We start from the raw sequence: 11,742 nt of genomic DNA, 5'->3' as shown, positions 1-11,742 counted from the left end.
CGCCCCTGGACTTGAATTTGGAGCCAAACGTGCTGCCTTCTGGTCCCTGTTCCCGTCAAAGGGTGGCACTCTGGTCAGCGCATGGGGAGGAGGTGGTGTCCTCCACAGAGTGGGCCTCGTGGCCTCAGCCTTTGCTCCCCGGCTGTGCTCACTCTCCTCCTCCACAGTTGGGAGGACCTCACAGGGCAGCAGATGGACAGCAGAGGCCACGGCTGGCTGGCGCACTTGGTTTTTCTTGGGGCGGTGGGTCTGTTTTGAGGTCATTGTCGAGGTGCACAAGATGACCAGAAGTGGTGGGTGGACGGGGCTCCGTGGGCGCCTGTCTGCTTCCTGTCTGTCCTCACACGGAGCGCACTGTGGGCGGGCCGACCCAGGCTCGGGAGCCGTCGCTGGGCTAGGCACGCGCTGGTGTGGGGCGCGTTGATGCGCTTTCGTGTGGCGTGGTGCCTGTGAGAGCAACAGGTCTGGGACCTGCAGGGCCAGCCTGAGGGGCCCACGCTTCCCGCAGAAAACAAGTCCCTGGGCCGGCCTACACCAGTGTCCCCCAGGTGTGACAGGGCAGAGGGGTCCCCTGTTTGGGAACACCCCTCCACACATCGGCGAGGGAGGAGGTGGGGTCAGGGAGACCCTGTGTTTCTGGGGGTGGCCCAGACACAGTCAGCACCTCTGTGCCCTTTGGGTTTCCTGGGAGCTCATGGGAGAAGGAAGCAAAGGCCGTCGTTCCTTTATTTGCCCAGACGGCCAGCGGCTGTCCTCCAGAGACGGGGACCGTGTCTGTGGGTGCTGGCAGGATGCTGGCCAGCACGGGGTGACTCTTCTGCTGGACAGGCCTGGGGAAGCTCTTCCCGGCGTGGGGGCACAGGTGGTGGAAGCAGGGGTACCAGAAGGCACCCCTGGCCTCTGTCTCAGAGCCCTCCCCCCACCCGCGTTTTGGGTTTCAGCCTCTCCTCCGTGTAAGAACGCATTGTCCCCCGTCCGTCCCCAGCTCAGGCGGTCAGACTGAGATCCAGGCCCATGGGTGGAGAGGGCGGCATGGGGTGCCAGGAGCCCCCCTCAAGGCTTTCCCGGGGAGCTTCTGGCCTCCTGCCAGCAGCTGGAGAGTTAGGACAGGGCAGGAGAGGGTGAGGATGGCTAAGCTGGGGAGGGGGTGCGTGGTGCGCACCTGGCTGTGCGTGATGGGCTGGGGAGGACGGGGACTGCCCGAAGCTGCGGGGTTTTCCCACACCAGGCCCTGGAAGTTCAGCCTTGTAGCTGATGAGTACCTGAAGAGCCGGGAGGGGCGTGGCCTCCATTCTTCCTGGACAGGTGTGTGCAGGGGTCCTTGGTGTCTGCTCCGCCCCCGCGCCCAGCTTCTGCCGCCGGGCTGGCTGGATGTGGGCCTAGGCACCTGTGAGCGCATGCCTCACATGGCCCACTTGGCGGAGGGGCAGCCTGGCCCCTGAGAAGGGGACCAAGCAGCCCCCGGCGGCCTGCTCCTGCCCCTTCTCTCCTGATGGTGTTTCCTTGGGGAAGCAGAAGTGGAAGTTGCCAGAAGATCATTTTTGGCTTTGGTGTGGAACTCAGTCTGCAATTGCTGGCTTAATTAATCGAGTTTTGGATTAAGCCCTCCGGCAGGACCCAGCCCTGGTGCCTGTGGGCTGCCTTCGCCTCTGGTCTGGGCGCCCAGGACTGGCTCTACCCCTCGAGAAAGCAGGACCCAGCGGCAGCTAGAAGTGACCATCCCTGGGCTCCTGACGGCTTCAGACTCCAGCCGAGAGACCTGGCCCTGCGGACCCTCAGGCCACTGAGGATGGCCAGAACTTGCAGGTGCTGGGGGGGGGGGTGTCGTAGCCTTGCTTGCAGGTCAGGACTCTGTTTTTTTAGGGGGGAGACCAAGTGGGAAAAGACTTGGACTGGAGCACATGGACTCAAGCGGCTGAGTGCTGGTGCCTGGTGCCTCCAGCAGTAGGGGCCTCGTTGGGCCCCACCCCTGCTCCATGGGGTCACCGCTGCCCGTTCCAGCTCTGTCAAGTCCAGGAAGTTGCCTGACCCCTGCAGGGGCCTTTCTGTCCCCTCCCAGGGGCACACTGGTTCCCACGGTGGTCGCAGTGGCTAGCAGGCCTGGGGGGCATTGTTTCGTACACTGGGGCAGGGGGCTTCCCGGGCGGGCGGGTTCCGTCCCGTTCGTCTCCCACACAAAGGGCTTCCCCGAGCGGGCGAGGAAGCCGCTGCCTTTCCTGTGCTTCCTCTTCCAGTGTATTTTAAACACCCGAGGATGCAACTGGGGGGAAAGATTTGAAGACAAAAGAGCTGAGCTTGCTGGGAACAGTTCTCTGAGCCAGAAAGCCTGGACCAACTGAGACCCGGGCTCGGGGCATGCCACACCTGCCCTGGCTGCCCTCAGTTTCCCCCTCTGCTCGGAGCAGAGGCTGGGCCTGTGTGCATCAGGCCTGCGTGGCCCCCAGTCTGCTGCCCTCGCTGCCCTCCCACCTTCCTAAGGGGCCCCTGAGGTGTTGTGAGCAGCGCACTGCGGGTGGAGTCGGGGAGGCCACACGTCAGCCACCCCTGCCTGCCTGTCCCTGCTGGGGCAGGTGGGACCACAGGCGGTGGCTGCAGGGTCGCAGTGCCCTGGACTATGCGGGCACCTCCAGGCCTGTGCGCCTTTCTCCCATCAGCCTGGGAAAGGAAGCTGGAAGCAGAAGGCTAGATCCCAGGAGGCTGGCCCTCAGACAGGTGTTTGGACAAAGGCCCCAGCAGGCTTCTGGAACCTTGTGTGTCACAGCTCTTTGTGCTGGGGGCTCGGGGAGGGGAGGGACTAGAGTTGTGGGCCGGAGGGTTTTCAGTTTCTTGGGCTTTGTCAGCCCCCACCCCCCGGGAGATCTGTTCTTTCTACAGGAAGTGACCCCAGGTAGGGCTCCTGCTCGGTATGCTGTGAGTGCATGCCCCCCTGAAGGGACACTTGTGCTTCTCCCTGCTCAGGGGAGGGGATAAGGTCCCAGTACCCCTCCCTCCCACCTCTGCCAGGGATGGGCTGAGATTGTTGATGTCATGGAGACGCAGCCGGGAACCCCAGCCCCAGGTCTGCCCCACTGCGATCCTGCTCAGTACTGAGCTGCCTCTGCCTCTTCAACAGGGTCACGACACGTCCCTCGCCCCACTCACAGGTGGACAGCTGCCTGGGGCAGGGGCCCTGGCTTGGGGCCTAGGGTTGGGGATTCAGGTGCAGGGCAGGATCAGGCTGGGAGTGAGGGCAGTGTTTAACCGTCTCTGGGAACAAGGATGTGGGCAGGCCAGAGCGGAGGCTGTCCCTAGCCCTGGCTGGGGACTTGGCCAGCACCTGTTGACCCAGAGCTTCCCAACTGGTCAGGTCCCAGACTTCCCCACTGGGGCTGAGGAAGGGTGTGGCAGGCTGGACAGGCTCTGGCTGGGTGTGGCCTGGTCTTAGGGAGAGGAAGGTGTCTGGAGGTCAGTGTGTTAGCCCCAAGTAACCACTGTGCTGCTGGGGGACTCTGGGCTTCGGGGAGAAAGGGGCCAGGATCCAGGCCGAGGCCAGGGCCCTAGAGAAGGGCAGGCAGGCCAGTATGCCTTCCTGCTGCACCAAGGGTGGAGGTGGCACAGAGCAGGTGGCCACCGTTCCTGGCACAGTTGAGGTGGTGTGGACTTGAGGTGTGCGTACCATCCTCTTCCGTGCTGCCAGATAGAGGACCCCATCCACCCTTGGGACCCCACATCTGAGGCCAGGCACCAGAGAGTGCCGAGGGGCAGCTTTTTGGAGCAGGTTTTGGAGGGTCGGCCTGGTGTCCTTAGGCAGGTGTGGGGAATACCTTCTCGGGGAGGGGTGTATAAATGTCACATGGGTGACTCACACCCAGCCCTTGCCCTGCCCCACCCCTGACCACCTGCTGTACAGGCCTTTTGAGCCCTCTCCTCCAAACCATACACTCTGGACCCCTCATTACACTCATGGGAAACTGAGGCCAAACTGAGTGTCCCATCCAAGCTGTACAGTAGCTGGGCACACCAGAGGGCCCCACAAGCTCCACCCTGCTCCTAGAGGAGTTCCTTCCTCCCCCAAGTTCCTCTGATCCCCCCCCCCCACCAGCCAGCTCAGCTCCAGCAGATGCCCCACGCCTACCTGTGGCCTGGCTGTCCCCCCACTGCATAAACCCATTGAGGACAAGAGCCACTAAGCCACCCACTTGTCCCTCTGCTCCCTCCTCCTTGTTTTGGAGCAGAGGGAGCTGTCATCTGTCCCCTGGGGGTGGCAGATGGCCGCTTAGTCTGGAAAGGAAAACAGCACAATTTAGAATTAGTCCCGGGTGAAAGGTCACAGCAACATCTGCCCCCGGATGCTTCTGGAGTCACATTTCTATGGAGTGGCAGCCGGGGAGGGGAAGGCGGCACTGTGGAAACAGTGCAGCCGCGAACAAAGCTCGGGGCAGCTGTTGTGGGGCAACAGGGGCCGTTGGTGCTGGGCTGGACCGCAGTGGACGCTGCCCCTCCAAGACCTCCTGGGCCCAGCCTGCCTGACACTCCCCTGCTGTCAGCCAGCACGGACAGGTCCACGGCACGGGCACCGAGTGAGATGTGAGGAGAGAAGGCAAAGTAGACTCATGGGGGCTTTGAGGAGCAAAGGAGGGAAGAGGAAAGGGCACACACCTGGTGAGGCTGCTTGCCCGCCGTGAGCCCGCTGTGAGCCCCGCAGCCCCACGCAGGGGCAGGCATGCCGTGTTTGCCACATGGAGGGAGGATTGGGCTTTCCATTTGGAAGATGTCCAGTCTCTCCCTGCTGCCCTGGCTGGGTGGCACAGGGTGGCCTAGGTCACTGAGCAGGAGCCTGGCTGGGTGAGGCTTTGCATGCGACACCCCCCGGGCCCCCATAGCCATTGCTCCTAGCTAGGGGACGGGCGTGGAGGTGCTGGGGAGGGGGCTCTTGGTGGCCCTGACTGCAGCTGGGCTGTAGCCTGCAGGCCCTGGTACCTCCTGGATGTCCAAGTGTGTGGAGGGGAGGGGGCAGCTGTCTTTGGCCTTGGCCCCCCTGTGGACAGGCCAGGCTGGAGCTTCCCTGAACTCGAGTGGGGGCGGGGGTAGAGGCAGGGCCCTCAGCTGTCCCTCTCAGAGCCTTCTGCCTGGCCCCGGCACCTTAGGGGTGGTCTATCACTGGGCCCTGCCTGTTCTGTGGCTGAAGGTGCTGGCGCTGCCCCCCCCCCCCGCCAGGCCCAGCCAGGAAGCGTGCCTTCCCTGTGGTGTCCCGGAGCCTGGGGTGGCAGGGTGGAGCACAATGGGGCCTCTCAGCCACTACATTCCCCATGGAAGCCGCTGCCTGCCAGGCTCCCGCCCCGCCTGCCAGGCCTGCCAAGAGCAGCTGTGCCTTCACGAGTGCACCTGCTCCCGGCCGCCCTTTGCCCATGCTGCCGACGCCTGATTTATTGGGCATATTTTACCCTCGCTGGTCCAGCGTGATGCAGCCATGTTAACAAGGATGAATCCAGTTCAGGCCAGTTCTCCCACAGACCTCTCGTTGGGGTCTACGTTCGGGGTGTGGGCGGACACTGCCCCGGGGGCCGGAGGGTTAGGGGGCGTATGTGGGCGGGGAAGACCTGGGCTGGCCAGCCGCATGCGCTGTCTTCACCTTTGGGTGCTTAGTAGAGGATTGCTCAGATTGGGGGTCCGTGGTGCTCCCTCTAGAGTAAGTGATGGAGCCCCAGCCCGTGGGTCCCCCCCCAGGCTTCCTGCCTCTTGGAGCCTTGATCTGCCTGGCCAAGGGGCCCCGGAGTGCGCGGGGATTCGTGTGTGCGTGGCCAGCTCTAGTCCGGCTTTGATCATCAGGGTCCCTCTGCCCCACCCCCCTCCGTGACTTCGCCAGCGGCTGGGAAAGAAAAAAGCCTTTTCTCCAAGTGGGACAAGGCCAGCTCCCGCCTGACAAAGGGGCATTGATGGGAAGGGGTGCCGCTTGTGTCTGGCCAGCCTGTCCTGCCGGATCCCAGGCTCCAGTGGCTGTCCAGGCCAGCTGGTAACTGGATCCGTGTGCAGTGGAGGCCATGCCCAGAGCCGGGGTGCCCCAAGAGGCAGGTGTGGACGAGTGGCAGGGCCCAGGGGGTGGGGAGGGGAGGAGCAGCTGCCCACAGCCCCACTGCTTCCCACGCTGGGTAGGAGCCACAGTGAAGGCCGAGTTAAATTCGGGGAGTAGGGGGGTAGAGAGGAGGAGTAGGGCAGCAGGGGGTGGGAGTGTGGTGGGGGGGGTGTTTTCTTTAAGCCAGTTGGCTTGGGACTTTTGGCTTCTAGCAACAGATGGTCAGCCGAGTGGCCATTTTGTGCCCTCCCTACCCAAGCTGTGGTCACAGATGAAAGCCCAGGGTGGACAGATGCCTCCAGGCCCTGGGACAGTAGAGAAGCCTTGCTGCTAGCACAGCCCGCCAGCCCGTGGAGGGAGCCCCCTCCCCCAACTCACACGGAGGTGTGATTCTAGCAACCTGGCAGGAAGGGAGGGCTGGTTGGGGGGGGGTGTCACTCCAGCCTCAGGTGCTGGGCCTGCTGGCCAGGGGCAGGCCCCCCCCCATTCCAGGTAGACCTGGAGTATGTGCTTGGTGCACACAGGTGGCCTGCAGAGCCCTGTCCACACAGCACCCCTCTGGGCGGCCTGGGGGCCAGGTGTGGGCTGGGGCTTGCAGTTCTGCCTGAGAAGCCTTGGCCACTGGGAAGATCACAGCCCTCCTGGGGTGGGAGGACTGGAGGGAGGATTCAGATTTATGGCCCAGAAACCTGCAGGTGGTGGAGCAGGCTGGGGGGAGGGGGCACACGGTTGGGGTGTGGCAGACACACGGAGCCTGTCAGTGCCAGGACAGCAGACCAGGCCTGGGGACAACGCGCCCCTCTGTGCTGCCCAGGGAGGACCTGGCCACCACAGCTCGCCCCTCACAGCACCTGGAAACGTCAGGTGTGAAGGGGTGCTTCTATTTGCAGCCCGGGCTGCCCGGGTACGCGTTGTGAAACCCTCCGTGACAGAGGGAGCTGGGTGTGCCAGCCCACCTCCCCGTATGAGATTCCCTGGCGGAAGGGACCCTGAGTAGAAAGAAAGTGGGCAGCCAATCCATCCATCCGTGTCTGCACTGCTTCCCGCGTTTGCTGTGCTATTGATGTTTGAGTCAAAGAAACCATGAACTCTTTTATTACTGGAGTGATACATATTCATTATGGAGAAGCTGGAAAAGAAAAGCTGTGGCCTCCCAGAGGACTTCCACAAAGCTCCCGCCCCTCCCCCAGGGCTGGGCCTGCTCCCCTTCCCCCTCCCCCTTCTTCTCCTCTCCTTCCTCCTCCTCTCCTTCCTCCTCCTCTCCTTCCTCCTCCTCCTCTCCCTCTCCTCCTGCACTCCTTCCTCCTCCCCCCTCTCCTCTTCCTCTGCGTGGACCCACACATCTACTTGTGTTTACAATCCAAGCTGGTCTTTTTGAATGTTTTAGTCTTACCTGTCTCAATTAATAGATGTTATTATTTGTTTTTATTGAAGTGAAGTTCACTTAGCGAAACTAACCACTTTAAAGCCAACAGGCTGGTGGCATTGTGCAACCCCACCACTGTCTCCTCCCAGAACCTTCTATCATCTCAAAGGCACCTGGGCCCACCAAGCAGCTTCCTCCCTCAGCCCACTGCATCCACTGCCCAGGGTGGGAGGCCAAAGGGAACTGACCACCGTGTGTCTGCCCACAGCTGTGGCGGTGCCTTTGTGGGTCAGCGATGCCAGGATCCCAACCCGTGCCTCAGTACTCCCTGCAAGAACTCCGGGACGTGTCACCTGGTGGACCGTGGCGGCACGGTGGACTATGCCTGTAGCTGCCCCCTGGGCTTCTCCGGACCCCTCTGCCTGACACCCCTGGACAACGCCTGCCTGACCTACCCGTGCCGCAACGGGGGCACGTGCGACCTGCTCAGGCTCACCGAGTACAAGTGCCGCTGCCCCCCTGGCTGGTCAGGTGAGCATGGGGGAGGCAGCAGACCCCGGGGCTGCGTTCTCGCCCCCAGGCCCGCCCCGGCCCCAGTTGTCTGCATGACTGAGGTGCTCTGAGAAAGCTGTGCCATCGGCCGGCTCAAAGAGGTCGTCTAGGAGCTGAGATTCCGATCAGCATGGAGTTTCCAGAGCTGCCCGCCCTTCCCAACCCACTCACTTGTTGGGTTGAGGCTCCACGTGAACTGTCCCTGCTCCGTGTGGAGCCCCGGCCTGCCCTGTCTCCCTGCCGGGTGCCCTGTCTCCCTGCCATGGGCTGGGAGGAGACCCGCTGGTCTCGGCTCAAGGCCGCCCCCACTCCCCACATTCTGGCTGTCCTTGATGCCCAAAGGTCGTCATCTTGCAGCAGGTCCCGAGAACTGGGGAGATGGTACTGCAGGTTGATCCCAGGCTGCTGCTTCGGTGGTGGCTTAAGCTGCCAGAGGCTGTGGACGTGGATGGGTGGTGCAGCTTGGCCCTCTCTCCACGCCCCCTCAGGGAAGTCGTGTCAGCAGGCCGACCCATGTGCCTCCAACCCCTGTGCCAACAACGGCCAGTGCCTGCCCTTCGAGGCCTCCTACATCTGCCGATGCCCACCTGGCTTCCACGGCGCCACCTGCAGGCAGGATGTCAACGAGTGTAGCCAGAACCCTGGGCTGTGCCGCCATGGGGGCACGTGCCACAACGACGTGGGCTCCTACCACTGCACCTGCCGTGCCACCCACCGGGGGACCCACTGCGAGCTGCCCTACGTGCCCTGCAGCCCTTCGCCCTGCCAGAACGGGGGGACCTGCCGCCCCACCGGGGACGCCACCCACGAGTGCGCCTGCTTGCCGGGTAGGTCTTGTCCCACACGTCACGCACCACGCCACGCACCGTGCTGGCCTGGATGTGCACAGCTGGGCCATTCTCTGCTGTCAATCCCAAGGGGCTCAGGCGGGGTGCCTAGTGTGGAGGGCGCTTCCCCAGGGAGGAAGCCCGGAGACCATCCTGAGAGCCGGCCAGGGGCGGGGAGGGGGCAGGAGCCCCCGTGTGGCATGGGGCAGCTCTGAGTGGGGTGGCCGTTGGCTCAGGGTCCAGTGCCAGGTCAGCATTATTACCCACTACCACCTTGACATCTGCAGTGACACTGCCACTCCAGGCCCTCTCCGGACCATTTGCCCAGGGGAACTGTTTGCTGTGATCTGGACAGCTGGGGGCATGACTCCCTTGGGAGTGCCCTCCCTGGGGCCCCTCTCCAGAGCTGCGCTCTGGAAGCCCGTGGCACCCTGCCCCTGCCCGAGCCTCTTGGGTTGAGTGTGAGTCTACAACAGCTCACAAGCCCTCCCCCCCCCAACCTCCTGAGCCCAAGTTCCTTGTGTGAGTCACTGTGCGCCCAGGGTCTGGTGTGTGCAGCCCCAGGGGCTTCCCCTTTGCTCCGGGGATGGAGTGGGGGCGGGGGGGGGCAGGGGCTCCCTACCAGTGGCTCTGTTGTCTCTCTTGAGGGCAGAACTGCAGGAAGAGCCCCCCTCCTTCACCTTCACAGTTCTTGTTTGAGCAAATTCTGCTGCGACTCTAAAAATAAGACAGGAGTTTGAGAGCCTTGTCTGTCAGCTGCACATGTGCTGTTTTAGAGGAAGCGAGGAGGGTTCAGGAAGTGGGAGCGGGTTTGGATGCTGGGGTACATGGCTCCAGAGCTGTCCTGTGTCCTGGGCCACCCTGGTCCCCACAAAGGGGAAGCTTCCCACTGCTCAGGCTCTGCATGCAGACGCTGGCCTACGCATTTCCTGAAAAGTCACTGGGTGGCCTCAGGGGTCACAGCGCTCCCTGGTTGGGGGGCTGGGGAGGTAGAAGCAGGCACCCTTGTTGGAGGACATCCTTGGGCAGGTGGGTGAGGGCCTCAGGCAGGGCCATGGGTGCTGAGAAGTTGTGTCCTGCAGCCACTCAAGCCACTGCCTGGGCCCAGGGCAGCTAGAGGGCTGCTGTGCAGGTAGGCGGGAAGGGCAGGCCACTCCTCGTAATGAGAGGGGCCGGTGCTCCGAGGGAGGGCCGGAGGAGCCCACCACCCACTCAGCCTGGACTCACGCAGGCAGCTCCTGTGCCAGGCCCTCAGGAGCTAGTGATCCCTGTGGCCCCCCTCTGTCATCGTAGGAGACACTTCCCGCCTCCAGGGACTTGCCTGAGGAGTTGCAGGGCACCCTTGAGCCCTGGGGGTCACTGTGGCCTTGCCCTACCCAGTTGAACCCCACCCAGCCCAGCCCAGCCCTCCCTAGGCCCCCTCAGGTCACTTCTCAGGAGGCATTGTACAAGCAGAGGCTCTGGACCACGGGTCTGTGGGGCTCCCACTTGGCTCCCCCCCCCCCGCAGTCTTCCGCACTTCCCAGGGCAGCCCCCAGGCTTAGGCCCAGCCGGGGCACCCCACTTCAGAGCCAGGCTCTCCGAGAGCAGGAAACAAGCAGTGTGGTGCTCCCACCCCAAGTGGGACCTGGAGCTCAAGCACTAGGTTCTAATTCAGGGGGCTCACCCCCAGCCAGTGTCTGACGTGACTGAGCTTTTCCCAGCCTCTGGCTTTTGCTCCAGGGGGCTGCTGTGGGATTGAGGAGTCCCAGGGGAGGGGCTAAGGAGGTGGGTTCTCTGAGGGCTGGAGGCCGCAGGGTTCAAAGGCACCCCCAAAGGGTGTTAATTAGTAACTGGCTGCAGGTTTGGCTGTTGCCAGACTCGCCTTTCTGAGTTGATCATTGAACTAACGGGAGTTGAGCGGATTAATGGTTAACTGGCTGCTGAGGAGGTGCTCCTGGGCCTACCTACTGGATCACACCTCAAAGCCCGGGCCTAGCCTCTGGATCACACCTCAGAGTGGTCCAGGGCAGGAGGGGTTGGATCACACCTCAGAGCCCAGGCCTAGCCGCTGGATCACACCTCAGAGCCTGGGCCTACCTGCTGGATCACATCTCAGAGCCTGGGCCTACCTGCTGGATCACACCTCAAAGCCTGGGCCTAGCCACTGGATCACATCTCAGAGCCTGGGCCTAGCCACTGGATCACATCTCAGAGCCCAGGCCTAGCCGCTGGATCACACCTCAGAGCCCGGGCCTAGCCGCTGGATCACACCTCAGAGCCCGGGCCTAGCCGCTGGACCACACCTCAGAGCTCTGGCCTAGCCGCTGGATCACACCTCAGAGCTCTGGTCTAGCCGCTGGACCATACCTCAGAGCCTGGGCCTACCTGCTGGATCACACCTCAAAGCCTGGGCCTAGCCACTGGATCACACCTCAGAGCTCTGGCCTAGCCGCTGGACCATACCTCAGAGTCTGGGCCTAGCCTCTGGACCACACCTCAGAGCTCTGGCCTAGCCGCTGGACCATACCTCAGAGCCTGGGCCTAGCCTCTGGACCACACCTCAGAGCTCTGGCCTAGCCGCTGGATCACACCTCAGAGCCCAGGCCTAGCCGCTGGATCACACCTCAGAGCTCTGGCCTAGCCGCTGGATCACACCTCAGAGCTCTGGCCTAGCCTCTGCATCATACCTCAGAGCCAGGCCTAGCTGCTGGATCACACCTCAGAGTCTGGGCCTAGCTGCTGGATCACACCTCAGAGCCCGGGCCTACCTGCTGGATCACACCTGCTGGATCACACCTCAGAACCCGGGCCTAGCCTCTGGATCACACCTCAGAACCTGGGCCTAGCCACTGGATCACACCTCAGAGCCCAGGCCTAGCCACTGGATCACACCTCAGAGTCCAGGCCTAGCTGCTGGATCACACCTCAGAACCTGGGCCTAGCCACTGGATCACACCTCAGAG

At 63.1% G+C, this 11,742-nt stretch overlaps 1 protein-coding gene across 1 annotated transcript in view; it reads left to right on the top strand.

The window, feature by feature from the left end:
• The window catches only part of Notch1 (notch 1), a 57,079-nt gene that overhangs the window by 22,003 nt on the left and 23,334 nt on the right, over positions 1-11,742 (top strand). The window contains exons 8-10 of the mRNA XM_013029371.1: positions 7,687-7,949; positions 8,459-8,797; positions 9,202-9,319. Coding sequence (XP_012884825.1) covers positions 7,687-7,949; positions 8,459-8,797; positions 9,202-9,319 — 720 coding nt within the window. The remainder of the gene's footprint in view (positions 1-7,686; positions 7,950-8,458; positions 8,798-9,201; positions 9,320-11,742) is intronic.

Source organism: Dipodomys ordii, unplaced genomic scaffold (assembly GCF_000151885.1).
Source record: "Dipodomys ordii isolate 6190 unplaced genomic scaffold, Dord_2.0 Scaffold118, whole genome shotgun sequence".
NCBI lineage: Eukaryota > Metazoa > Chordata > Mammalia > Rodentia > Heteromyidae > Dipodomys > Dipodomys ordii.
Note: the sequence above shows the minus strand (reverse complement) of the source record. Positions and strands in the feature narration are given on the sequence as shown.